This window comes from Apodemus sylvaticus, chromosome 8 (assembly GCF_947179515.1).
Source record: "Apodemus sylvaticus chromosome 8, mApoSyl1.1, whole genome shotgun sequence".
NCBI classification, from domain to species: Eukaryota; Metazoa; Chordata; class Mammalia; order Rodentia; family Muridae; genus Apodemus; species Apodemus sylvaticus.
The window spans coordinates 76,132,026-76,159,568 of NC_067479.1; the positions used below are offsets into that span (position 1 = coordinate 76,132,026).

At 45.5% G+C, this 27,543-nt stretch overlaps 3 protein-coding genes and 1 non-coding gene across 10 annotated transcripts; 2 read left to right on the top strand and 2 right to left on the bottom strand.

Moving 5' to 3' along the window:
* Positions 1-7,957: 7,957 nt before the first annotated feature.
* Pip4p1 (phosphatidylinositol-4,5-bisphosphate 4-phosphatase 1) lies at positions 7,958-11,639 on the top strand. Of its 4 annotated transcripts, none has more exons than XM_052191611.1 (7): positions 7,959-8,202; positions 8,510-8,700; positions 9,159-9,265; positions 9,538-9,643; positions 9,810-9,862; positions 9,957-10,047; positions 10,789-11,639. In XM_052191611.1, the coding sequence occupies exons 1-7, from the start codon at positions 8,061-8,063 to the stop codon at positions 10,930-10,932; spliced, it is 834 nt and encodes a 277-aa protein (XP_052047571.1). In that variant the 5' UTR covers positions 7,959-8,060; the 3' UTR covers positions 10,933-11,639. The 4 variants fall into 4 exon arrangements, with proteins under 4 accessions (XP_052047573.1, XP_052047571.1, XP_052047572.1 ...); XM_052191609.1 differs by having other exon boundaries at positions 7,960-8,223; XM_052191613.1 differs by lacking the exon at positions 9,538-9,643 and having other exon boundaries at positions 7,958-8,202.
* A 72-nt stretch (positions 11,640-11,711) lies between these two features.
* On the bottom strand, positions 11,712-13,856 carry Apex1 (apurinic/apyrimidinic endodeoxyribonuclease 1). Of its 3 annotated transcripts, none has more exons than XM_052191607.1 (5): positions 13,759-13,856; positions 13,469-13,580; positions 13,079-13,266; positions 12,499-12,691; positions 11,712-12,395 (listed from the first exon to the last, which is right to left on the bottom strand). In XM_052191607.1, the coding sequence occupies exons 2-5, from the start codon at positions 13,521-13,523 to the stop codon at positions 11,878-11,880; spliced, it is 954 nt and encodes a 317-aa protein (XP_052047567.1). In that variant the 5' UTR covers positions 13,524-13,580; positions 13,759-13,856; the 3' UTR covers positions 11,712-11,877. The 3 variants fall into 3 exon arrangements, with proteins under 3 accessions (XP_052047567.1, XP_052047566.1, XP_052047568.1); XM_052191606.1 differs by having other exon boundaries at positions 13,748-13,844; XM_052191608.1 differs by having other exon boundaries at positions 13,688-13,781.
* A 54-nt stretch (positions 13,857-13,910) lies between these two features.
* Osgep (O-sialoglycoprotein endopeptidase) lies at positions 13,911-23,822 on the top strand. Of its 2 annotated transcripts, XM_052191604.1 has the most exons (11): positions 13,911-14,124; positions 19,373-19,492; positions 19,629-19,804; positions 21,589-21,684; positions 22,012-22,061; positions 22,206-22,284; positions 22,646-22,711; positions 22,810-22,900; positions 23,093-23,168; positions 23,262-23,360; positions 23,606-23,822. In XM_052191604.1, exons 1-11 carry the CDS (start codon positions 14,010-14,012, stop codon positions 23,643-23,645), a joined length of 1,008 nt encoding a protein of 335 aa, XP_052047564.1. In that variant the 5' UTR covers positions 13,911-14,009; the 3' UTR covers positions 23,646-23,822. The 2 variants fall into 2 exon arrangements, with proteins under 2 accessions (XP_052047564.1, XP_052047565.1); XM_052191605.1 differs by lacking the exon at positions 22,646-22,711.
* Positions 20,770-20,873, bottom strand: LOC127691717 (U6 spliceosomal RNA). Its single transcript, XR_007979317.1, has one exon. It is a non-coding gene; the product is annotated as a U6 spliceosomal RNA (small nuclear RNA).
* Positions 23,823-27,543: the final 3,721 nt, after the last annotated feature.

A 27,543-nucleotide genomic window follows, 5' to 3' on the forward strand; every position in this document is an offset into this window, starting at 1 on the left:
AATTTTATGGTGGAGTGGGGGCTCACCACAGCACGGGGAACTGTGTTAAAGGTTGCAGCATTAGGGAGGTTGAAAACTACTAGTCTAGTCCTTCTCACATCTGCTAATCCTGGAAACCCTTCTCTTCTACATTCAGATACCTCTTTCCTCTAAAGTCTATAAATATAAGGACTTTGTTATTCAGTTTGCTAGTATATCTCCTATCCCAGCTTCCTCCCTGGCCACTGCTGTGAGTATCTGGCATTATTAAAGGACCACATTTCTTGAAATCAGACTTAAGTCAATCGCTCTACTGTACCTGGAAAGAATCTTCATTAATCATTTTTTAATTTTTATTTTTTGGTTTTTGTTTTTTCAAGACAGGGTTTTTCTGTGTAGCCCTGGCTGTCCTGAAATGAATCTTCATTATTTAAAACAGAGCTATAATGAAATAAGGGCTGTGCTCTTGTAAGAAGAGAAAGAGACACCAGGAAAACAGACAAAAGGCTACTTGTAGACTTCAAGTCTAGGAGAAGGAACTTCATTAACTGTGAGCAACTTACAAATATCATTAGTTTTTTTTCATGTCTCTACCTATTGACTTAGTGAAGATAACTCAGTTTCAAGTTTCTCATACATAATAACATAAGTTTGTTGTAAAACAGGGGAAACCTGGGGACTGGAGAGATGGCTCAGTGATGAAGAGCACTTGATGCTTTCCCAAAGGACTTGAATTTAGTTCCCTGCATCCATGTCCGTTGGCTTCACAACCTTCTATAACTCTAGCTCCAGGGGATTCCATGCCCTCTCCTCTGGCCTCAGAGGGCACCTGCACACAGGTGGCATAGACCCACGCATACATGGACATGTACACACAAATAAAATAAAATTAAAAGAAAGAAAAAAGGAAAATAAACCCTTTAGCCCCTTAACCTTGGATTTCAAGTCTTCAAAACAATATGGAAAATGAATACTTAGAAAGTCTGATATACTGTAATTTGGGGATTTTCTTGTTTTGAGACAATGTTTCTGGTGCTGGCCATAAATTTGCTAAATATAGCAGAGAATGACCTTGAACTCCTGGATTAAAGGGAGCACAGAAGAAAGGAGCTCTTATTAACTGTTTTAAGAAAGAAATATTTTTGCATTTCTCTGCCTGTTGACTTACTGAAGATAAATCAATTTAAAGTTACGCATGCATGATAATATAACTTATTTATTTGTTTTTATTTATTTATTCATTGAGACAGTGCCTCACAATGTATATCAGACTGGACTGGAACTCAGAGATCTACCTGCCTCTGCTTGCTAAATGCAGGATTAAAGGTATGTGGCACCACTGTGCTTCACTCAATTATTTTTTTTATATTTTTTAAAGATTTCTAGGACTGAGGAGATAGTTCAGCAGTTAAAAGCACTCATTTTTCTTACAGAGGACCTGAGTTCTATCCACAGCACCCACATGGTACCTCACCACCATCCTCAACTCCAATTCCAGAGGATCCAATGCCCTCTTCCTACCACCTTGGCACCAGGCATGCACTTGATGCACATACATGTAAGCAAAACATACAAAAATAATATAAATATATCTAAGACTAAATTTTAAAAACTTAAAAAATTCTTTGGTAGCCTGATTAGATATATGTGAACTCATTTTTAAGCTTTATTTGATTTTATGAGTACACTGGAGCTGTCTTCAGACACACCAGAGAAGGGCATCAGATCCCATTACAGATGGTTGCTGGGAATTGAACTCAGGAACTCTGGAAGAGTAATCAGTGCTCTTAATCTCTGAGCCATCTCTCCAGCCCACATGAAATTACTTTTGTTGTAATCATTTGACTCTCATGGAGCCAAACTTTCTATGTGGGTGAAAATGAACTGGAAGTTCTGCTCCTTCTCATCCTACCTGAACGCTGGGTATGCAGCACCATATCCAATGTATGCAGTGCTGGGGTTTGAACCCATAGCTTTGTTCATAATACCAAATGAACTAGATCTCCAGCCTTCTCCTCTTCTTATACTTGCCTTCCATTGTTATTTATTAGGAAGCATATATGTTGTATCATGACTTTCTAGCATTGATTTTTTTCACACAATAAAAGATTGCTAGTGCTGACATTTTATCTGCCAATGTTTACATTATTTTGTTCCCCTATCCTGAGTGTAAGCTTCTCAAGGTGTCTCTATCACAAAGAGTACATGTACATTAAGTTACTGTAGAGGCACTGATTGTTGAACATATAGTAAAACACAGCCGCTGGGTATGGCTGAGGTAGTGGTGAGGGTAGAGCACTACAGAGCAGTTGCCTAGCATGCATAATGCCACGAACTTGGTCTCTAAGGAGACAGAAAAGGAGAAGAGATGGGCAAGGAGGCTAGGAAAGGAGAGGGAAAGGAAGACAGCTCAGTGGTTAAGAGCACTGACTGCTCTTCTGGGGGTCCTGAGTTCAAATCCCAGCAACCACAAGGTGGCTCACAACTATCCATAATGAGATCCGATGCCCTTTTCTGCTGTGTCTGGAGACAGCTACAGTGTGCTTACATATAATTAATAAATAAATAAATAAATAAAATAATCTTTTTTTTAAAAAGTAAAAAAAAAAAAATTACAACAGCTCTCATCATTAGGGTCTCTCTAGATGTGTTGGTGCATACCTGTGATCCCACCGCTGGAGAAGCTAAGACTGGAAGATCATGAAGAATTCAAGATCAATCTGGCCTACATAGTAAGACGCTGTCTCAAAAACACTGAGAGGGCTAGGGTAAGGAGTCTAACTTATTACAGTGAGTGTAGACAGGCACCATGCATTACTATGAACACTAGAATATAGTAAAGAGGATGGTGCTCGTGCTGTAGCGTGGTGATGCCTGGTAGCTTCTCCTTTACTCATAACTCTTCCACTATCATCTGCAGCACCATGCTCCAAAGGAGCCAGGGCAACCTGACACTCAAAATGATCGCCTATATGAATGAAGCCATCTCTGGCCAATGAGCTGTTTCCAGAGATCTTCTGTGTGTTCATGGGAAGCCCAAGTGAGATGATCAAAGAACCACTCAGAGAACATCACAGAATCAAGAGACTATGTCACTGGTTGGGGGTGGGGTGGGTAGTGTCTGTCACTTATTAGGTGACTAAAGACCTCTAAAAGCAGAGCTGGGTAGATGGCTCAGCAGTTAGAACACTTGATACTCTTCCAGAGAAGCTGGATTCAACAACCATCTCTAATCCAGTTACAGAGGGTCTGGTGTCCTCTTCTGGCGTCTGCAGGCAATAGGCAGGAAAGTAGTACACTGACAGACATGTAAGCAAATTAAATGTGTATGTATATGATCTGTCTATCTTTCTATCTATCTAGATAGCTATCCATCCAGAAGACCTATTCCTTTATGTTGATATGTTTTCTACCATCTTTATGGTCTTTCTCACAATTTACTTTGTTTTCTGGACTTGTCATATCTGATCACTACCAAACCATATTCTCACTTGAGGAGATGACAAACTTTATTAATCTGAATTTTCCTAGGGTGCTCTCTGCCCAGAACTGTAAGCAACCTCCCTATATCCTTCTAATATCTCTCCTAAACTACTAGTCTGCTATGTTAGCAGCCCCAGAGGTATGGTGGGATAACAAGATTAACTTTTTTTTTTTTTGGTTTTTTTTGAATTTGGTTTTTTAGAGACAGGGTTTCTCTGTGTAGCCCTGGCTGTCCTGGAGCTTACTCTGTAGACCAGGCTGGCCTCGAACTCAGAAATCTGCCTGCCTCTGCCTCCCAAGTGCTGGGATTACAGGCGTGTGCCACCACTACCCGGCTCAGGATTAACTTTCTAAGTAGTGACCTTCTATCTAGTGTAGTATCTTCCCCACTCTGCTAAATGCAGAACTCCTCTCCTATCTCAGAGACCCCTCCCTTCTAATGTCTATCAAATATGGGATTTCCTTTGTTCCACAAGTTGCTATTATATATCCATCCCATCTGAGCTTCTCCCTCTGTGAGTCTTGGCAACAATAAAAGACCTGGCTACTAGGAATCCCTCCCAATGAGTTTATTGTTTAAGACAGGTAGTGATTACTCCACCTTCAGACTAAGTAGTGGGTCCTTCCAAGAAAGTCTTGGCACTCAGGGATTATAGAAAGGCTGAAGAGATGTTTCAGCAGTAACGAATATTTGTTCTTACAGAGGACCTAAGTTCCACTCCCAGCATCCACACAGCACTTTGAAGCTGCCAGTTTAAGGTACTCTAATACCCTCCTCTGGTCTCAGCAGGATCCTGTATACATTTGGTGCACATAAACTCATGTATAATAATAAATACATAGGGGGTTGGCTTGATATCTCAGAGAGTAAAGGTGCTTGTTGTTAAACTTAACAATATGTGTTCAATCACCAAGACCCACGTGGTAGAAGAAAACCAATTCCCAAAAGTAGTTGTCCACTGACCTCCACACAAGTGAGGTCTCACACACACACACACACACACACACACACACACACACAGGCTAAGTGTAGTGATATATGTCTTTGATCCCACCAACTGGGAGGCAGAGGCAGGTGAATATCTGTGAGCTTGAGGCCAGCCTGATATAGTGAGCTTCAGGGCAGCCAGAGCTACAAAGTAAGACCCTGTCTCAAAAATGAACAAACAAACAATGAATGCAATTTTTAAAATAATCTTTTTATTATTTGTTTTGCTATTTTGGATTTGGTTTTTTCCGAGACAGGGTTTCTCTGGATAGCCCTGGCTCTCCTGGAACTCACTCTGTAGACCAGGCTGGCCTCGAACTCAGAATCCACCTACCTCTGCCTTCCAGAGTGCTGGGATTAAAGGTGTGCACCACCACCACCTGGCAATCTTTTGTTTTAAGAAAAGAATTCCAAGACTATTTTCCAAGATAAACAGTTCTTCTCTGAACTGTTTCCCAGATCTAAGACTGAAAGAGGTTTAAAGAGGGTAGTGTCTGTATCTAAAATGGGTATCCTGTCTCAAGTCTGTAATCAAAGCATTCAGAGGCTTGCAGTAGCAGAATCATTAGTTCTGGTAGAGCCTGGGTCACAGAGAGAGATCCTGTCACAAGACACAGCACAAAAAGATGTAAAAGTGTGTACTGGGGAATTCATCCATCGTCATGTACTTCCTTCAGTACTTCACATACTGTCAGAAAATATCCAACCTATTGACTACCATTTACTTCATTTGATTTCTAGTCTACATCCCTATGTTTGACCTATAACAAAAACATCACCTAGAGGCTAAAATAACAAATGAATAAATGAACGAATAATAGATACATAAACCATTCATATATATATGTATATATATATACACACATATGTACATACATACATACACACACACACACACACACACACACATATATATATATATATATACATACATACACTCATCTATCCTACTTTGACCCTTCAGAGTATGGGTTCTTTTCTCCCTACATTGTTTTGGTGCTGGGAATGATACTAGGATTGAAATCCAGGGCATAATGTGTGGTAGGCAAGTGTTCCACCACTGAGATATGTGCCCAGTTCTACTTTTACCTTTTTTTGTATAGCCTCAACCAGATGTAAGTTATCATAAAACACAACTTTAGTGAAGATGGAGGTAACACAAAAGGACAGATTTGGGGAGTTATATATAACCAGGGCCCAAATAATGAAACCTAACCTGATTAAGTTGAGAGTCTGTGTAGCAAATCAGCAAGAGCAGCAAACTGGCCTGTTGTCTGCGGAGCTGGAACTCCTTTCTAACTTTGTGTCTGGAGATTCCTTATTTTTTCAAGTATCTGTTGGGGAGTGTTGGGGTTCCTATTTGAAACCTACCTGATGGTAGAAACTAATCTGGAAAAACTGTGTCTAAAAGTATCAGAACCTAGAGTCCAGCATGGTATCTCAGGCCTTTAAGGAGAGGTGGGATTTACCAAGAATATAAGACCAGCCTAGTTCTAGGGTGAGCCCTACTTAAAAAACAAACAAACAAACAAAAACCAAAACTTAAAAAAAGCCTCTATTTACAATTTCTTGGCTGAAGACAAAAATTAAGCAAAGTCTGAAGACTTTCATCTACCAAATATGACTAAAATATCTTTGGATTTGATTGACTAGCTGAATAAATAAACACTTGTGTATGCATCTGACAGGTCAGTATCTATCAATTGAGTAAAATGGTAAGCTTTCCTTCCATCAGTGGAGACACGAATAAAAGATATTTTTTGTTTCAGCAATGGAGATATTTAGATCAGTTGTGGATCACTATAGTGGCCTCCATCTGCTCTGAAGAGAAGCTTCTTTAATGGTCTGTTTGAGTGAGTGTGTGAGTGTGTGTGTGTGTCAGACAGACTTGTGTATATGCATAGGTATTTAGAATGCTGTTCGGAATTTTAGTGTTTTAAGAGGGCAGCAGCAGTGGGTTTTCCTCAAGCACCACAGTAGTTGACAAGGTTTACAGAACCACACCAGCCCAGGCCCAAAGTCCAGCAGGTTAACCTTTAGATGAAGTACCACACTATTGAACCCAATCTTGCTGGGTTGGTCATTGTGGTTTGTAGGGTTTTTAATTGCTTTTTCCTTGACAGCTTCCACAGACAGCACTTTCACATGCTTTGAGAGCTTGAACCCTGGTAGAGACATTTGTAGAACTAATTATAATTTCACAGCTATGTATAGAAGCAAATGCCTGTAATCTCAATTACCCAGGAGGCTTTGACAGAATCCCCAAGTTCCAAACCAGGACCCTGTCTCAAAACTGAAGACTGTGGATGTAGCAGTGGCAGTACAGCACATTTTCAGAATAAAAAAAAATCAGTTATTATTATTATTGCTACCTTTTTTAGGTTCTAAAAGGGTGCCTAGGGTTTCCAGCATGGTTACTACTAAGCTCACCAGATAGCATGCATCACTATAACCATCAGACATGAACACTCACTCATTTCTGTCTATTAAGTCAAATTGGTCTCAAACTCATGATCCTCTTGCTTCGGTCAGCCTCAGACTTAGCATGTGCATTAGGTTTTTAAAGTCTCCGCATAGCTCAGGCTGGTCTCAAACTCCTAGCCAAACCCGAGTGTCTGACCCTCCTGTCTCCATCTTCCATATTCTGGGATTACAGCCCTACACTGTGACCTTCTGTTTTTTAACTTTGGGTGGCTTTATTTTTATATGTGTGTATGTGCCCACGCACATAAGCCACGTGTGTGTGGTTGTCCGGTGCACGATCCCCTGGCGCTAGAGTTACAGGTAGCAACGGCCCTAGGACTCAAAACTAGGCTCCTTTTGAAAGGGCAGAAAATTCTCTTAACCACTAACGCATCTTTCCAGCGCCCCGCCCTCTTGCATTGTTTCTCCTTGTGTTGAGCGTATCTCTCGGCTACCCTGGAATTTCCTTTCCTAACTCATCTTCCCAAGTGTTGCATTTACAAGCATACGCAGCCACATCACCACTATTCGGCGAAGCTGCGGGCTGAACTCGCGGGCCTTGTGCCAAGCCAGACGAGCGTGCTAAGACCTCCCGGGGCTTTCCAATTCGCGTCCTGGTCTCAGGGCAGCTCCCGCGGCCCACTGCAGGCCAGAATACCAGCCTTGCCCTGCAGAGGTGCAGCAGCCGCCCTCACGTTCTGGCGCTAAATTTGGGCCAATAGAGTTGCGTCCCATGGGAGACTTAGGGCCAATGAGGAGCGACTCACGCGACAGGCGGGGCACGTGACGCGTGCAGGGCCGCCGCCCACCTGGGCCGGAGGTAGCGCGATGGCCACACTTCCAATGGCTCGCACAACTTCTAGTCACGTGCAGTGTTTACGGACTCAGCAGCTACGGGAAGGTCATGTGACAGTGACGTGACACATCTCTCTCCAATGGAGGAGGAACGCTCGCTTACAAACCGGGAACTGTTTCACGTCCACGAATGACAGTGCAGAGGGGCGGGGCCAGCCTGTCACGTGAGCGGGGCGGCAGTGGCTGCGGGCGAACGCGTCGCGCAGGCGCCTTAGGGACCCGGTAGCGACAGCGGTGGTGGCGGCGGCGGCAGCGGCGGCGGGAGCAGGTCGCTGACCGAGCGGGAGTCGCCATGGCGGCAGACGGAGAGCGCTCCCCGCTGCTCTCCGAGGCCGGCGATGGCGGCGCTGGTGGCAACGGCTTAGCGGGCCCGGGCGGGAGCGCCACTGGGCCCGGTGGAGGCCTGACGCCCTCCGCACCTCCGTACGGAGCCGGTAAACATGCCCCGCCCCAGGGTAAGCCGGAGGTCTGAGGTGCACACAGGCCTTGGGGCGGATCGGGTCAGGGGGCGGAGCCTGCTTCCGCGCCAGGTGTGGCACCGTGGCACCTGTCACGGGGCGAGGCATCCTTGGTCCGCAATCACTGCCTAAGCCTGGCACGAAAGCGGGTTTTGAGGAAGCTGCTCTGGGCGCTGCTTGTGAGAAGCTGGTCGAGCTTACTCAGGGTTCCCCAGCTCCGTGGAGGAGCATCCGTGGGAAGTGTCCGAATGATGATTTGGGTTTATCTGCTTCCTCTTCATAGCATTTCCCCCGTTCCCAGAGGGGCATCCAGCCGTGTTGCCTGGAGAGGACCCACCCCCTTACTCACCCTTGACTAGCCCGGATAGTGGGAGTGCCCCCATGATTACCTGTCGAGTCTGTCAGTCTCCGATCAACGTGGAAGGCAAGATGCATCAGCATGTAGTCAAATGTGGTGTCTGCAACGAAGCCACTGTGAGTTATAACGATCTGCAAACTGGGCCTTGTTTCCTGGATCCTCTTTCTGGTTCTAGACCCGGGTCAAGAACTACTCATGAAACCTACTTTCAGTTCCTGGATCTCCAGCAGCCATTTCTTTAGAAGCCATGCACCAAAAATAATTTTCGCCAGCTCTCAGTTTTTGACCTTTCCTGGATCCTGAAGTGTAGTTCTCACTGGCAGTTGTTGTAGTTGCCTTTGGTTTTTGTACTTTGGGGTTCTCTGCTTTTCTGATACAGTCTCACTATGACCCAGGTTTCCCTCAGACTCTGCAATCTTCCTGCCTCAGTCTCACAGGCACACTCTGCTCTGCTGGCAACATTTGTATATCTCAAATATCTGATTCTTTCTCAGTAGTGTTCCTGCAGAGGGCTGGGATAATGGGCTTCTCGAGGACTGATATACCCATTGTTCCTTTATTCACTGTTCTCTAGCCCATCAAGAACGCACCTCCAGGAAAGAAGTATGTCCGATGCCCCTGTAATTGTCTCCTTATCTGCAAAGTGACTTCCCAGCGGATTGCCTGCCCTCGGCCCTACTGGTAAGAGACTAAGATAAAAAGGCCATACTTAAGGAAAGTTGTAAAGCAAAAAGAAAACACAAACAAGCAAAAAACAAAAAGCTGGACCTGGGCACGGTGGTGCATGCCTGTATTCAATCCCAGCACTTGAGAAGTGGAGGCGGGAAGACGTGTGCAGTCGCACCTGGAATTCCTCGTCATCCTGCCTACACCTCCTAAGTGCTGGGATTCAGTGTGTCGGCAGATCCAACTAGAATTAAGAATTTTAAAAACATACTTTTCCCCCTGTATAGCAAAAGAATCATCAACCTAGGGCCTGTGCATCCAGGACCTCTGAGTCCAGAACCACAGCCAATGGGTGTCAGGGTCATCTGTGGACATTGCAAGAATACGTTTCTGGTGAGGAGGGATGTTGGGAAACCCTGGAGGAGGCAAGTACTAGGAATAGTAATCAATCCTGAAAAAGACTGTCCTGTTTCTAATTTTCCATCCTCCCCTTGTTTTTCATGTTTTCATGGAGGAGAGCCTTCTTTCTATGGTTTTTTTTTTTTTTCTTTTTCCATAGTGGACAGAATTCACAGACCGAACCTTGGCACGATGCCCTCACTGCAGAAAAGTGTAAGTGGTTAGGGACTCTACTGGTACCTGGGTGACGTATGGCATACAATCAACAGGGCTATTCCAAATATCAATTTCTCTTGGCTCCCCACAGGTCATCTATTGGGCGCAGATATCCTAGGAAGAGATGTATTTGCTGCTTCTTGCTTGGTTTACTCCTGGCAGTCACTGCCACTGGCCTTGCTGTGAGTAGCCTCAATGTAAACCTCCTATCAGCCTCATCACAAGCTAAGGGTTGAGAAGGTGATACCTTAAAGACTGGTGAAAGAGCTTGGTGTTGGGTTATGTCCCTGTAATCAAAGAATACAGGCAGTTCTAAGGTAGTACAGGCTATTTAGCAAGACCCCTTCTATAATACAAAACCAAGGGAATAGACTGTTGCCAGCTCCAAATGTGGCTTAGCTGGTAAAAGTATTGATTGGCGTGGCTTGCATGAAGCCCTGGTATGATCTCCAACACCACATAAACGGAGCAAAATTGAGCATGGCAGTGCAAACTTGTGGTCCCAGTACCTAGGAGGTGGAGGCGGGAGGATAAAATATCAAGGCCATTAACTATAGGATTTGAGGCTGTTCAGGGTGTCAACATGAGACCCTTGCCTTTAAAAAGAAAAGCCTAAAATGAGTAGGGGATAGGGTGTTGGGTATATTTTTAGATACAGGTGAACTAAAGTTAAAGGTCACTAATAAACTAAGAAGCTAGACAGTGTTCCCACTGTAGAGTGTCAGCAATCCTGGTTTCAGTTGGTAGGTGTGAGAAATGCTGGCTGATGCCTGGGGTGGCAGAGTACCTTCCTGCTAAACCACCTGATCTTGGAAAGGTCCCTGAAGGTTGTTACAAGTGTTTGAGATACAGAGACAGAAGTTTGCATTAGAAACAGTAGATACCAAAAGTAACCTCATCTTTTTTTCTTCCTCATCTGTCAGTTTGGCACGTGGAAGCCTGCACAGCAATACGGAGGCATCTACGCAGCCTGGGCATTTGTCATTTTGTTGGCTGTTCTGTGTTTGGGCCGGGCCCTTTACTGGGGCTGTATGAAGGTCAGCCACCCTGTCCAGAACTTCTCCTGAGCCCCTTGATGCAGTCTGAGCCTGGCGGCTGCCGGGCATCAACAGTGACACTACAGAAGGCTCTCTGGACTTCTACAAGGAAGCCAAGCAGCTGCCTCCCTTTACCCAGGGGAGAGGTAGGAAGGAACCAGTCCCTTACTTAGGTTTGCAAGGGTAGGTAAGACCGTTCCTGGCTGGCTGCTTTCTTCCAGGGGTTACTGTTTAGGGTAAATAGGCAACATTGCCCCTAAGCCTGGATCCTAAAGATGGAGGCAACATTGCCCCTAGATCCTAAAGATGGTTCTAGCTATGTCCTTCCTGTATGTGCTCCCTGAGAACCATTCCTGACCCTTAATACATTCCAGGGCAGGGTGGGGTGGGAATTGGGAGGGGGCGTTCCCCTCCCTCCTGTGCACCATTAGGACCTTGCTGCTGCTATTGCACTTCACCAGGGGCTGGCTCTGGCCTCAACACCCTCAGTCTCCCCACATTTCTTGTCCAGTGGGGTGGGGTCAGCCACTGCTCTGTACAGAACTACAGGAACTGATATGTACATATATATAACTATTTAATATGGGATATGTTCCCCTAATCCTGTACTTCCCTGAATTCCTCCTTCTGACTTTACTTCCAGTTGCAGTGTTGCTCTGGGCTGAGGTAGGGTCACTGTCTGGGGAAGAGGTCAGGGATTCATCTGTGCTTGTAAATAAATAATGTCATGACTCTAACCTTTCCCATTTAACAACTTTTGTGTATGAAAAGGGACTATGTAGATTTACAAAGGGACAAAGACAGTGAAGTTGAAAGTAGGGCCTTTTATTTCACTTGTTTAAAGACACCCAGATGTTTGGTGTAATGTTTAAAATGGAGGGGAGCACATACAAAACCAAAACCCTGAAGATAACACCAGACTTCTCTGGGGGAGAGGAGGCCATTTCCCAGGCATGAAGCTACTTCAGGAGGGTGTCACAGTGCGAGGTAAAGGGTGATGGGACAGTGGTCACTGCCAAGAGCCTTGGATCGGATCTTGCTGTCACATAATGCAGGTAAAAGAGAGTGAGAAAGCAAAAAGTAATCAAGGCGCCAACCGACATTCTTAGAGCGGGCATTCATCATGTAAGTCCAGAAAGTATAGGCGTAGGCAGTGGTGGGGTAGAGATGCCGGAAGCTGTCAGCCAGTGGTACAGCCTGCAGCAGGTCCCCAAAGCCTTGGCGCTCCTGGGGAGTAAAACCAGCATTCTTTTTGTTTCCCTTGGGGTTACGAAGGTCGATTTCTTCATGAGCCACATTGAGATCCCCACATAGCACAAGAGGCTTTCGGGAAGCCAAGTCCTTTAGAAACTTTCGAAAGGCTTCATCCCAGCGCTGTCTGTATTCCAGTCTTACCAGACCCCTGCCTGCGTTGGGAACATAGGCTGTTACCAGGACAAAGGACTCAAATTCAGCCACAATCACCCGGCCTTCTTGATCATGTTCTTCCTCACCTATAAAAATAAATATCAGTGTAAACATTTTTAAAAATATCTAAGAAACAGTAGTAGAGGTTAACTGAAGAACATTCAGACATGAGCATCACTAAGGTCTCACCAATGCCATAAGAGACTTTGAGTGGGCACTGACGAGAAAGTAGACCCACACCACTGTATCCTTCTTTGTCTGATGGAGCTGACCAGTACTGATGGGTGAGTCCAGGCAGCTCTTGCAGTTCGGCTGGGAGTTTGTTCTCTGAACATTTGGTCTCCTGGAGGCACAAGATATCTGGTGCTTCTTCCTTTACCCACTGAATGAATATATGGAAAATTAAAATTTTATGTGCTACATGCTATACACAGAAAGAATTCAAGCATAAGGACATAAACCATGTATGTGAGTGAATGCCTATTAGTCACCTGACTGGGGTGCAGGAAACCTAATTGGACCTCTGGAAGCACAACAACTTGCTGTTAAAAGCCAAGCAATCCCCCAGCTAAAGACACAAGGCACCCCCCCACCCCAACACTCTGGACTAGTTTTTTTTTTTTTTAAAGGGGCTGGGGTTTAAAGAATAGACATTTAGGGGACCCCCCCCCCCCAGGATAAAAACCTTCAGACAAGAAAAATAATTTCCTGTGTACACAAAAGTAAACAATCAAGGAAAGTCTACTTCCCGACCCTGACTTGTACTCACATCCAAACCTTTCTTTTTAATCCAGGCTCGAAGCCCATCCACATTCCAGGAGCATATCTTGAGGGTGGCAGATTTGCCGCTGGGTGAGGTTTTCTGATCTGGAGGGTCTTCATACAGAACAGGGCCCTCTCCTGCGGCCTCCTTCTCAGTTTTCTTTGCTGCCCCCTTACTCTTCTTGGTCTCTGGCTCTATAAAATGAGTTAAGTAGTAAGAGCTGGCAGTTCCCAACCTCAGGCCAGAGTTAACTATAATCCCGTTAGGCGCTCTAATTACACAAACTTCTCGTAACTTGTTCCGTATTTACCGCAGTTCATGGCGGTCTAGTAAGGTCCTGAACTTGCTCTGGGGGATGTGGGGGGAGGCACGCTCGGGTTCATTTTACCACCTTACCCGACTTGGGTTCTTCCCCGTCTTCGGCCGCCGCTCTCTTTCCCCTCTTGGGCATCGCTGTGACGAAAGCCCTTAAGCGCCTGGAGCACCGAAGCAGTGTTTACGGTGATGCCTGCAGATAAGAAATCAAAATACAAGAAGAGGAAGCGAGGCGCCTCGCGCAGGCGTGCACATGCGGGACCCCGGTTCTCTCAGTCTTCCCCGCCATGAGCAACGCACCCCCTCGCCGCGTTAGGCCCTTCAGCGAGCAAGGTCGCGAAACGCGCTAGAACAAGGTACCTGCACCTGACCTTCCAGCGAAGCCAGAGAGACCCTCACGGCACAAAGAATGGAGGCTGCCTGTTCCCACGTGGGCGATTGATGTGGTCACGTGACACGAGGTCTCCACCCCCACGTGGTTCGGGAGCGCGGCGATTGGTCCGCCTGGAACCCGTGATGTAACTTGGTCCCCGAAGGTCCCTTCGCTCGGTTTCTTGGTTGTTCGTCGTAGTGCCGGTTAGAGCCAGTCCCTCAGTCTCACGATCCCGAGCCGTGGGGCACCATGCCCACGGTGCTGGGGTTCGAAGGCAGCGCCAACAAGATCGGCGTGGGCGTGGTCCGCGACGGCGCGGTGCTGGCGAACCCGCGGCGCACTTACGTCACGGCCCCGGGCACCGGTGAGTGGCTGCGGCCGCGCTTGCCTGCGCCTTGTCCGATTTTGTTCTTTGCCGTCCTACTGTTGCCTGTGTCAACTTTCCCCGTGTTGGAATTACAGGCTTGTAACCCTACTCCCAGACTCCCTTGATTTCGCGTTTGGTTGGTAACTTTTTGACTAGAAGCATCACAAACGCAAAGGCTTAGGTCACGTGGGTTCGTTCAGGGTTTTTTTTTTTTTGTTTGTTTGCTTTTTAAGAAAGGACCTCACTTTGTAGCCTTTACTGACTTGGAACTTGAAGTGTAGACACTATACCTCTTGAGTGCTGGAATTAAAGGCATGAACCACTACTCCCGGTTGTATTCTGATTTTATTGAGCAGCTTTTATGAGCTGGAAAATAAATGATCCGAGGCTGCTCTGTAGGTACACGTAGAGATTGATTTCCACTACAGCTTGATAATTATAAAAGTAATCTATAATGAGGAGAAGGGAGAGCAGGACAGATATCAGGAGTTCCTGTATTTTCATTCTGTTTTAAGTGTCTGCTTATCGGTACTTTTAGAATGGAAGTGGATATCATTGGGTTTGGACAACTATGTGAATACACCAGGCACTGCACGACTCCCAATTAATATATTTACAAGTTGGGTCTTGCCCACCCTCTCCCAAAGCTTGCACACATATAAGCTGTATGTGCCTTTAAAGGCTCCCTAAGCAGGTGAAATGTTTCAGGTTACATAGTAGAAATTTATGTGTGTTTAGGACTCACTCTTCTAGGCTCTTGGGCACCAAGGCTGAAATACATGTGGTTAAAGGGAAGCTACTGACAGTTGTAGTGCTGTAGTTAGCATGTGTTAAGTCCAACAATATGACCTTTTATTGGATTCTGTAAAATTACAGAGAAAGTTACCAAAGAGTAGGAAGTATGTATAACTTGGATTGCTCCTGAACATTGTGTGTGGACCAGCGCCATCTCTGAAACCCCAGTAGCCTGTGTAGGGGTTGGAAAGCTAGCTGAGTGTGTGGTGCAGTCTGTAATCCTAGCACTTGGGAGGCTGCGACAAGATCTGAATTTAAGGCTGGCTGTCCTGGGTTATGTGTGACCTTGTCTCAAAAGTAGAGGCTTCAAAAGAGGATCCGCTTGGGCTGGAGAAATGGCTCCGCGGTTAAGAGCACTGAGTGCTCTTTCAGAAGTCCTGAGTTCAATTCCCAGAAACGACATGGTGGCTCACAGCCATCTGCAGTGGGATCCAGTGCCCTCTTCTGGTGTGTCCGAAGATAGCTACAGTGTGCTCATATACATAAATAAATAATTCTTAAAAAAAGAAAAAGAAAAGAGGATCTCTTAAAACCTAGGCGAGTAAAGGATTTTGTTCTACCTCGTTAAAACGTGTCTTTGTTGGTTTTTACTTCTAATAGGTCAGTGCAAAAGTAATCGCAGTTTTGCATTGTTGGAATCTGTTGTTTGATACTGGAATGCATTTATAGTCGTTTGTGCTCTGCCTCTCCCCCCGCCCCCCCCCCCCACTTGCCTTCCTTTGCCTCCCAAATGCTGGAAATACAGGCATGTACAGGCTTAGAATACATTCTTCAGTGTCATTTTTCTTTTCTTTAATCCTTTTTTTACAGTCCAGTCTTTAATAGTCTCTGACTATTCTTCAGCCCACAGGCCCTCTTCCCGTCCTCCACCTCCCACCCCCACCCCACCAGACCTCCCCACTCCCTGGAGCCTCAAGTCTCTTGAGGGTTAGGTCTATCTTCTCTCACAGAGTGCAGACCCAGCAGTCCTCTGCTACATTGAGTTGGGGACCTCATGTTGGCTGGTGTGTGCTGCCTGGTTGGTGGCCCAGTGTCAGAGCAATCTCGGGGGCTAGGTTACTTGAGACTGCTAGTCCTGCTACAGGGTCACCCTCCTCCTCAGCTTCCAGTTTTTTCCTAATCAACCACAGGGGTGACCAGCTTCTGTTCACTGGTTGGGTGTAAATATCTGCATCTGACTCTTTCAGCTGCTTGTTGGACCTTCGTAGAGCAGTCATGATAGGGCCCTGTCTGTGAGCATACCATAGCATCAGTAAGAGTGTCAGGCCTTGGAGCCTCCTCTTGAGATGGATCCTAATTTGGGCCTGTCACTGGACTTCCTTTTCCTCAGATTTTTTTTCCTCCATTTTTGTCCCTGAGGTTCTTTTAGCCAGGAACAAGTCTGAATCAGAGTTTTTGACTGTGGGATGGCAACCCCATCTCTCCACTTGATACCCTGTCTTCCTACTGGAAATGGACTCTCCAGGATTCCTCTCCACACTGTTGAGCATTTCATCTAAGTCCCTCCTTTTGAGTCCTGAGAGTTTCTCATCTCCCAGGTCTCTGGTACATTCTAGAGGGTCTCCCACTTGCTGCCTCCTGAGGTTTCCTGTTTCCATTCATTCTGCTGGCCCTCAGGACGTCACCTGTTTCCCCCATACCGGATGGATCCTGTTCTCCTTTTCTCCTCCCCCTCCACGCTCCCACCCAGATTCCTCCCTCCCTCTGTCTCCCATGATTATTTTCTTCTCCCCTTCTAAGTGGGACTGAGGCATCCTCACTTGGGCCCTTCTGCTTGTTAACCTTCTTGAGTCCTGTGGACTGTATCCTGATATTCTGTACTTTTTTGGCTAATATCCACTTATTAGTGAGTCCATACCCTCTATGTCCTTTGGGGTCTGAGTTACCTCACTCAGGATGATATTTTCTAGTTCCATCCATTTTCTTGCAAAACCCAGGATGTCCTTGTTCTTAATAGCTGAGAAGTATTCTATTGTATAAATGAACCACATTTTCTGTATCCATTCTTCTGTTGTGGGACATCTGGATTGTTTCCAGCTTCTGGCTATCATAAATAAGGCCACTATGAACATAATGGAGCATGTGCCCCTGTGGCATGGTGGGGAATCTTTTGGGTATATTGCCAAGAGTGTTATAGCCAGGTCTTCAGGTATATCTATTTCCAATTTTCTGAGGAACCTCCAGATTGATTTCTAGAGTGGTTGAACCAGTTTGCAATCCCACCAGCAATGGAGGAATGTTCCTCTTTCCCCACATCCTCACCAGCATGTGCTGTCACCTGAGGTTTTGATCTGTTGTGATTTTGAGTCATTGTGATTGATGTGAGGTAGAATCTCAGGGTTGTTTTGATTTGCATTTTCCTGATCACTAAGGATTTTGAACATTTCTTTAAGTGGATCTCATCCATTCGACATTCTTCTGTTGTGAATTCTCTGTTTATCTCTGTACCCCCCCCCCCCTTTTTTAATTGGGTTATTTGGTTTCTTGGTGGCTAGCTTCTTGAGTTCTTTATATATTTTGGATATCAGTCCTCTATCGGATGCGGGGTTAATGATGATTTTTTTCCCTTTGTGTAGGTTGCCGTTTTGTCCTATTGACTATGTCTTTTGTCTTACAGAAGCTTTTTAGTGTCATGAGGTCCCATTTATCAATTGTTGATCTTAGAGCCTGGGCCATAGGTGTTCTGTTTAGGACATTTGTCCCTGTGCTGATGAGATAGGGACTCTCTTCAGTGTCATTCATTATATCTCATCTTAATGTGCACCTACCACATTTGGCTTTGGATGAGCTTTTAATTTTGGCTAATGACATTTCTTGCTGTTTATTTATCTTATACTATGGAAATGATGTTAGACAAAAAGTAAAACTAAAGCCAGGTGTGGGAGATTAAATCTGTAATTCCAGGAGGCAGAAGCAGGCAGATCTCTGAGTTTAGAGCCACCATGGTCTGAATAGCAAACTCCAGGCCAGCCAGGGCTACATCGTAAGACCCTGTCTCAAAATAAAGAATAAAAATGGAATCAAGTAATTACTTTGAGTTTAGAGCGGGAGGTAAGGTGGTAGGGAAAGCTAGGGACACCAGCAGCACCTAACATTTGGTCCCCAGAACTGCCTCTTAAACAGACTGAAAATCGAACAGCCTCTGTTTTCAGTTCTCATGCGTGAACTATTTCTCGGATTGTGGTGACAGAATGTGGACTGTACGGGAAAACTAGTCTCAGACAGCTTAGTGGTTGGACTGAGAAGCCCCAAAGCCAAACTTTCACCAAAAAAAGTTGGCCTGCTGCTGGTCTGATCCACTACAACTTTCTGAATCCCAGGGAAACCATTGCATCTAAGAAGTATACTGCACTGGGGTGGGGGTGGGGGTGGCTGACACAGGCTGGAGGTATCTCAGAGAAAGGAGCTTCACTTGAGGAAGTGCCTCCATGAGATCCAGTTGTAAGGCATTTTGTCAATTAGTGATGGGGGGGGGGGAGCTTGTGGGTGGTGCTGCCCCTGGACTCGTAGTCTTGGGTTCTGTAAGAAAGCAAGCTGAGCAAGGCAGAGTAAGCAAGCCAGTAAGAAACATCCCTCCATGGCCTCTGCATCAGCTCCTGCTTCTTGACTTGCTTGAGTTCCAGTCCCTTCCTTTGGTGAAGAACAGCAATTTGGAAGTGTAAGCTGAATAAACCCTTTCCTCCCCAACTTGCTTCTCAGTCATGATGTTTGTGCAGGAATAGAAACCCTGACTAAGACATGTGCCCAGGGAAAGCGTTGCATCTGAGAAGGGTACTCAGGGAAATCATCGCATCTGAGAAGGGTACTCAGCAGATCATTGAGGTGCACCAAAACCAGTTTCTGCAGTCAGCATTGATGAGCAGGAAGAGCCTGATTCAGAGCGATGCCTGACCGCATGTGGCCTAACCAGTGCTGCAGAACTGGATGCCTTCACTTCACCAAAGTGAAGTTCTGCTTTATCCACCACATTTACCTGGCCTCTCATCAGCTGACCCCCGCTTCTTCAGTACCTTGACAACTTTTCTCAGGGAGAACATTTCCACAACTAGCAATATGCAGAGCATGCTTTCCAAGACTTTGTGGAAACATGGGTTTGATGCAGGAATAAATAATAAACTAATTTTTTGGCTTGTTTTGTGTGTTTGTGTGTTTGTTTATTTGTTTGAAACAAGGTCAGCAAATCCCCGACTGTTCTAGAACTCTGTAGACCAGGCTGGCCTCAGACTCAGAGATTCACCTGCCTCTGCCTTGCTGGGAGTAAAGCTCTGCACCACCACCACCCAGGTAACTGTTTTGTTGGCAAAATGTGTTAATTAACATGGTTTGTATTTTGATTAATAAAAGTGTGCTGGAACCTAGTGATTTAAAGTTCATAGCCCCACATCACAGATCCCTTTGCACCAGCCTAACACCTGCCTTCCTATGGTTTGTGCTCTCTTCCTTTCCTTAGGATTCCTTCCAGGTGACACAGCCAGGCACCATCGAGCTGTTATCCTAGACCTACTGCAGGAGGCGCTGACAGAGGCGGGATTAACTTCCAAGGACATTGATTGCATCGCTTATACCAAAGGTAAGTCTGGGAGAGTTGTCAGCATGGGCAGAATGTGGGTGGAGCTACTTCCACCACCATTACACATTTTCAAATCTACTTTGTTTACGTGCTTTTCCTAATTTCCAGGATTCTAACCATGTTTGTACCCTGTCAGGTCCTGGCATGGGAGCCCCATTGGCTTCTGTCGCTGTTGTTGCCCGTACTGTGGCCCAGTTGTGGAAGAAGCCTTTGCTAGGTGTGAACCACTGCATAGGCCACATTGAAATGGGCCGCCTCATCACTGGAGCTGTTAACCCAACTGTCTTGTATGTCAGCGGAGGAAACACGCAGGTATTTAAGAGGACTCTTTATATTCCATCTTAACGCTAAGGTATTCTACCTGAGTTATAGGAGCTGCTAGAACAAAGCCAGGCTCATTCAGACCTAAGACGTTATAGACAGTACAGCAGAGGTGTGAAGATGCAAGTTCTGGAGACGAATTAGGTTAGAACTTTATACACACAACTAGAATTTCTTGTTTAAAAAGAGAAGAATGTATATTTAACCCTTCAAGATAATATGTCTCTTTTTTTTTTTTTTAACTCGTGTTGTGGGTGTTTTGCCTGAATGTATGTAAGAGCTCCAGGAAGACAGAAGAGGGCATGAGATCCTTGGGTGGTGGAGTTGTAGACAGCTGTGAGCTACTGTGTAGGTGCAGGGAATCAAACCCAGGTCCTTTGGAACTGCAGCCAGTGCATTTAACTGTTGGGCCATCTCTCCAGACCTACAATATATTTTTCCCCTTCATTTATCCACCCCACTCTCCTTTTCTAAAAATCAGGGTCTCCAGTTAACCCAGCCCCAAACTTGTGGTTCTCCTTCCTCAGCCTAAGCAGCTGGGATCACAGGCCTACTGTGTGATGTCGTTGTGGCAGGGTCTCGCAGTAGACAGCTCTCCCTGTACTGTTGGGATCTTCTGACCTCCTCCCAAGTACTGGGGTTACAGGTGTGCGCCACCATGCCTGGCTCACCTCTTTCTATTTCTTTTTTTGTTTTGTTTTTTGTTCTGTTTTGTTTTGTTTGGATTTGTTTTTTTTCCGAGACAGGGTTTCTCTGTGTAGCCCTGGCTGTCCTGGAACTCACTCTGTAGACCAGGCTGGCCTTGAACTCAGAAATCCACCTGCCTCTGCCTCCCAGAGTGCTGGGAATACAGGTGTGCGCCACCACCGCCCAGTTGCAGTGTTTTAAATTCTTATTTTTGGTTTTGTGTGTGTCTCTCTCTCTGTGTGTGTGTGTGTGTGTTGTTTCTTAGGCTATGCGATGTGGGAAGCTTCAAGGCTTTGTGTGTAATCCCTGCACAGGGGCCATGCTCACCCTCTGCATTGGTACAATTTTGGTTTGTGTGCTGCAAAGTGAGCACTGGTTTGTTGGTTCTTGGAAGGATTTTTTAAAAATTATTTGGCAACTTTATACAATATGTCTTGATAATATCTGGGTTTATTTTGTGTGTGTGAGATGTGTGTATGTGGGTACACACATACTATTGTGTCTGTGCACATCAGGGGACATGCTTTCGGAGTCCATTCTATGGGAAGGGCTCAAACTCAGGTTTCTAGGCTCACCAGCAAGTGTTTTTGCCTACAGAGCCATTTTACCAGCTCCTGGTTTGGTTTTCTTTCTTTCTTTCTTTCTTTCTTTCTTTCTTTCTTTCTTTCTTTCTTTCATTCATTCATTCATTCTTTCTTTCTTTTTCTTCGAAACAGGGTTTCTCTGTGTAGCCCTGGCTGTCCTGGAACTTACTCTGTAGACCAGGCTGGCCTAGAACTCAGAAATCTGCCTGCCTCTGCCTCCTAGGATTACAGGTGTGCGCCACCACCGCCCGGCCTGGTTTGGTTTTCTTGAGGCAGGGTCTTGCTCTGTGTCTAGGTTGTCCTTAGCCTTCACTGTGTAGCCCAGCATGGCTGCCTGTCTCTGCCAGACCAGGGCTGGAATTCCAGGTGTGAGCCACTACACACAGCTTCCCTTTCTTACTGCAGTGTCTAGTGGTCATGTTAGCACCATGCTGTTTTCTTCCACATAGCTAAACAGCCTTCTTTACAGACTGAAGGTTTCATGGGTGGTCTCACTGTTCTTAGGTGATTTCCTACTCAGAACACCGTTACCGCATCTTTGGGGAAACTATTGATATTGCTGTGGGAAATTGCCTGGATCGTTTTGCTCGTGTGCTGAAGGTAAGCCATTGAGACTGTAGAGTGCATAAGATACGGTTCTGGGAAGCACAAACAAATGAAAGGCTAGACGTAAATACATCTTGGGCTTCTTGCATATCTAACGTTAGTCTTTGCCATTTTATTTAACATAGGTAGAAAGTTAGCTGTTTAGGTGTATGTGTACCTATTACTTGTTACTAATATGTCTGTTCATGTGTATAGTTTATGAAAATAGATACTGGTTGCTTGTTGGTTTGGGGCGGAACCCCAGAGCGCTGAGGAGTCATGAGGAGAAGGATGTTTTACATTGTCCATTCCGGGTTCTCTGCTTCTCTCTCCTGCTGATAGATTTCCAATGACCCAAGTCCAGGCTACAACATTGAGCAGATGGCAAAGCGGTAAGAGGCCGTGAAGGTGAAGAGCCCTGGCTGCTGCAGCTTCAGAGCCGTCTTTTCATTTATGTTAATGAGGTATGGGAGGGGTTCTGGAGGGTAAGCAGCCAGCCGACTCTGGGTTTAGTGCTTTTATTCATTTCTACATAGAGGCAAGAAGCTAGTCGAGCTGCCGTACACCGTAAAGGGAATGGATGTCTCCTTCTCAGGGATTCTGTCATTCATCGAGGTGAGTGTGAGTGTGAAGGAGAGAGAGCACATCCCTGATTTTAAAAATGGCGTGTCTGCTTTGCTCGCCACTATTTCCTGCATACGCATTCACTCGTAATAGGTGCTGAGTAGATTCATTTAGCAGCTACTGTATATCTTCTACGTGCCAGGCACTATTCTAATGACAGGGATGCAGTATAGGATAAAACAATCCCTCCCTAAACAGGAGAAGACTTAAAAAGGAGAAGCCAATATGGGGTGCATCACTCCCGTAATCTCATCGTAATGAAGTCAGCGACCCTTCCAAGGACAGGAAGTTTAGTTTTATGAAAGCCTCATATTGCTCTTCATGGTTTGGATTGCTGCCACTTTAATTGCAGGATGCAGCGCAGCGAATGCTGGCCACAGGAGAGTGTACTCCTGAAGACCTGTGCTTCTCCTTACAGGTAAAAGAGTGAAAAGCTGGGATGTAAAATGTGTTCTAGACTAGAGCTGAAGTAAAATGGTACTCCTCTGAGGTGTCCCCTTTGTCTGTCCTCCACAGGAAACTGTGTTTGCAATGCTGGTGGAGATCACAGAGCGAGCCATGGCACACTGTGGCTCCAAAGAAGCCCTCATCGTCGGAGGCGTTGGATGTGTGTATCAGTGGGCAGTGAGCCTTCTTCTTGATACTCTAAATTCCCAGAGTTTGGAGGATTATTTGTTTCATCTCTTTGCCTTGTTTCCCAATCCTTTTTCCCAGTCTCCTGGTAAACTCATGGGAGCACAGCTGGTGTGATAGTGAGACGGTCAAATCTAAGTTCACTGTGTGTCCTCTCTCTCTGTAGGTAACATGAGGCTGCAGGAGATGATGGCGACAATGTGCCAGGAGCGGGGAGCCCAGCTCTTTGCCACAGACGAGAGGTGAAGTCCCCTTCTTTGTCTTAAGTTCTTTTCTTCCCATTATTATGGCTTTTCTGTGTCTCACCCACAGGTTGCGTTATCTCTTCTTTCCAGATTCTGCATTGACAATGGAGCCATGATAGCACAAGCTGGTTGGGAGATGTTTCAGGCTGGGCATAGGACCCCTCTCAAAGATTCTGGAATTACTCAGAGGTGAGTGGCATACTCCTTTGAGAGAGTAGATATAGAAGTAGGCAGAAATCAACACGTAAGAAAGTTGGAGAACAGGGATACAGAAGAACAGAAAGAACTGTGGGCGATGGGTATGGTGGTGTGCACCTATAATCCCAGCATGTGGGAGACCAAGGCAGGAAGACTGGGGTTTTGATATAAGCCTGGGCTACAGACAATTGCTAAGGGGTCATCAGTCCACTAAGAGTTTTTCCCATTTCCCACAGGTATAGGACAGATGAAGTAGAAGTGACGTGGAGGGACTAATACCATCACCGCGAAGAGAAGAGCTTTCCAGGACGAGTGGTGAATGGAGAGTCAGTCTTGGTGACGCTCTGGACGCCCCTCTTCTGTGGCTAGGGTTTGGGCCCCATATAAGGCTTAGGGTCCCTGTGGAAACCCAACATGACGCCACAATAAAAAATGGTTTTTGTATGTTGATAATTAGGTTGTATTTTTCAGTTAGCACTGGGTAAATTCTTACTGATGTCAGTGGATAAGCTGGTGAGGGTCAGAAGCACCTTGGTTGGTGGTGGTGCAGTTAGTTGTGATGACTGCTACTTGGAGAAAGCCCTGGGTGCCGTACTAACTTCCCATTAGCAGTAATATTGTAATTAATAGTAGTTTAGCGTTGTGCCCTGTGCTGACCACCATGCACTTAACATACTGTGTTTACATTCATTGAAGTGCACATCCATGACATCCCTTAAAAGAGCCTGGAAATGTCTAATTTGTAACTTAAGTAAAATTGCTGCCTTTATAACTTTATTGATGAACTACTACAAAATACTTGACAAGGCCAATTTGGGGGCATGTTGAATTTGCTATGCCCCACCACTACTACAAGCATCAGGACCGCAGACATTGTGCCCTTTATTTTGTATATATTGATACAGGGTGTTCTAAAGCCCCAAGCTCCTCTTTTGCCCTCTGGTAGCCATGTGTCTTTTCATTTTCTCTCTGTCACACTCTCTCTCTCTGTCTCTCTCTCTGTCTGTCTCTCTTTCTCTGCCATTCATTTATAAAATCCATATCCCCTCACCCTGTCCCCCTGGTCTCCTAATGGTCCCTTCTCATTGTTCTGAGACCTGGTTTCTTGGAAGGACTCTGCTTCTCTTAATCGCTGGTGGTGAATCTTTCACTTCCCTTGTGCCCCTGGGCCTGGAGGTGGAGCACGCGTCCTCCTTTCCTCCTCTATCTGCTTTTCTTCCTTTTCCTCCCCTATCTTTTTTTGAGACAGAGACTCTCTATGTAGCCCTGGCTGGCCTGGAGTTTGCTGTGGAGACTAGGCTTACCTCAGACTCGGAGAGATCTACCTCTGCTTCTGCCTCCTGATGCTAGAGTTTAAAAGTATGCACCACCATGCCCTACCTCTTCTGTTTCTTGTTCATCACCAATGTCCTTTGCAGCACATTGTTCTATGTCTCAGTCTCATCCCATCCCTCTGCCATAGCCTTGCTATTCAGATTATTCACTGTAGTATGCTGAATTCATCCCCTCACCAGGACCTGCAACCCTTTGACCTTACTTCCTTTCTACATGCTTCCCTTCCTCACTTAAATGCAAATAAGAGCTTTGTTGTAGATGCTTCGTCTCCCTTAACCATTAGTAATAATTAAAAAACAAAACCAGATGTCTTCTAGTCAGGCTGGCCTTGAGCCAACTACCAGACGACCTGACCCACCTCCACCTCCTGAGCGATGGATTACAGGCACACCTCACCACACCCAGTTCTCACCGTGTAAGAGACTGAACCCAAAGGACCACCTGAGCTGCATCTTTACTCCCATTCCACTTCTGTCACATCACCTACTTATACCTAGATCAAGTTAGGGAGAAAGAGAGAGAGAGAGAGAGAGAGAGAGAATGGGTGAGAGAGAGAGAGCATGGGTGAGAGAGATAGAGGAGTACACAAAGTGGCAAAAGTGTAGCCTTTTGTACCATCAGAGCCCACCCCGTTGACACATCTCTAATACGGCCACACATCCCAATCTTTCCCAAACAGTTCCACCAACTGGGGAGCAAGCACTCAATATATAGGCCCGTGGAGCCATTCTCATTTAAGTCACACCTTGGTTCTTTAAAATAGAAGCAAGGAGAACACGTTTATCAAGTTCCTAGCACCATACTGAATACCTTATATACCTTTATACTCAGATGCTGTGATTTCTGTCCCATTCCCACAAACAAGAGGTTCTCAACCAAGTCTCATTTTGTCTTAGGAAAACAAAGTGAAGATGCTACTAAAAAGAAGCCAAGGCGGGCTGGAGAGATGGCTCAGTGATTAAGAGCACTGGCAGAGGACTCAAGTTTGATTCCCAGCACCCAGGTTGTCTATAACTTCAGTTCCAGGGGATCTGATGCTTTCTGGTCTTGGGCGCCAGGCACACATGTGATACACACATGAGGCAAAACACCCATACACGTGAAATAAAATTACACCTAAAAAGAGAAGCCAAGGATGCTAGAAAATATCCTACAGTGCTAAATAAAGCCCCACAGATAAAGTCCTATGCAAAAATGTTATTGGTATCACAGTTGAGAACTACTCCAGATACAGCTCATATTCCTGCCCACAGACATGAAGTAGGCCTTGCTCTTTGACAGAAAATGTATGGTTTGTTATGGTTTGGATTTTGAGAACTCTATGGAGTAGCTATACGCTGATTTTGGAGAGTTCTGAGCTATGCCCTAATTGCTAAGCAGCAATCCAGCTGTTGTTAGTGTGAATTGACAGGTTAGCTGTAACTTCACAGCACGGTTTAAAAGAGTTGCCTCCAGTTTCTCTCTGAATTCTCTATGAAAATGTATTCTGTTGCTGAGAAAGGAGCTTAGGTAGTAGGTTTGCTTAATACGAAGTCATAGAGCACTGATAGACTCCTGCGATCTTGGTGCTCTGCAGGTAGAGACAGGAAGATGAAAATTTAAAATATGTAGTAAGTTCAGGCCTAGCCTGGGCTACGTGATACCCTATCTCAGAAAATGAAAATAAAACTATCCCAGCAGATTTGTTGTTGCCATATCATTACTTGGTCACAAATGTAATGGTGGATTCTGGTTCTTTGAATAAGTCTGTCTGAAGCATTTGACAATTACTCTTTTAGAATGTATTGTCTGCTTTTTAGCTGACTCTCGGTTTGTCACCTTTGCTGGTTCTCATTTCACAGTCTTGGAGTGAGTTGTCTCCTGCCTTCAGGGTCTTGGGTGCTGGCCTGTGCCACTGTGCCTGTCTATTTCTACAGTCCTAACTTCCTCGAATCCTCAGACAGTCCCATAGGCATGTGGGTGATTGTGTCCACTCTTAAGCCAGGAAATTCATTAGGATAGAGGTGACCCAGTTTTATAACTCCAGCTCTAGACTTCCCTCCCAAATACCAAGCTGCCCTTTGGCATCTTTGCCTGGGTACTCAGTACTTTGTCTTAGGGTTTTTATTGCTGTGATACAATATCATTACCAAAATCAGCTTGGGCAAGAAAAGGTTTATTTCATTTTACAATCTCTGGGGCATGATAGAAGGCAGTCAGTATAGGCAGGCAGGAGCCGAGCCCCTCCCTGAGGAATGCTGCTTGCTCCTGGCTTGCTCCTGGCTTGCTCAGCCTGTTATAGCACCCAGGACCACCCACAGCGAGCTGGGCCCTCCCACGGCAATCAACATAGAAAATGTACCCTAGGCTTCTCACAGGCCAAACTGGTGTGGACAATTTTCCCAGTTGAGGTTCCCTTTTCCCACACACAAACTCGTGTTAAGTTGATATAAAACCAGTCAGCACATACTTTAAATTTAAGATATCCAAAACTGAACTTAAGTTCCCCAACTTTATCCTTTAGTTATTTCTTAGCTAAGTGATGACCACCCCCTCTGATTTATGTCAAAACACAGACCTTGGCATTCTTTTGAGTTCTATGAATAGGTGTGTGTGTTTAGTTCTATGAATAGGTGTGTGTGTTTCACCTCCAGTTAATCAAATCCACTTGGATTTACTTTCAACCTTTAACCACAATCCTCTTTCCTTTTAAGCTAAACTAAATTAATGGCTTATTTTCAGAATGCCCTAACTCCTTCCTCTCCCCGCCGTCTTTTGGGCTATAGGCCTCTGACCATAACCTTAGGGTTTATGTCTAGTTCACTTTCTGCAGCTACTCCAGCTTCTCAGGGCAGGGCTG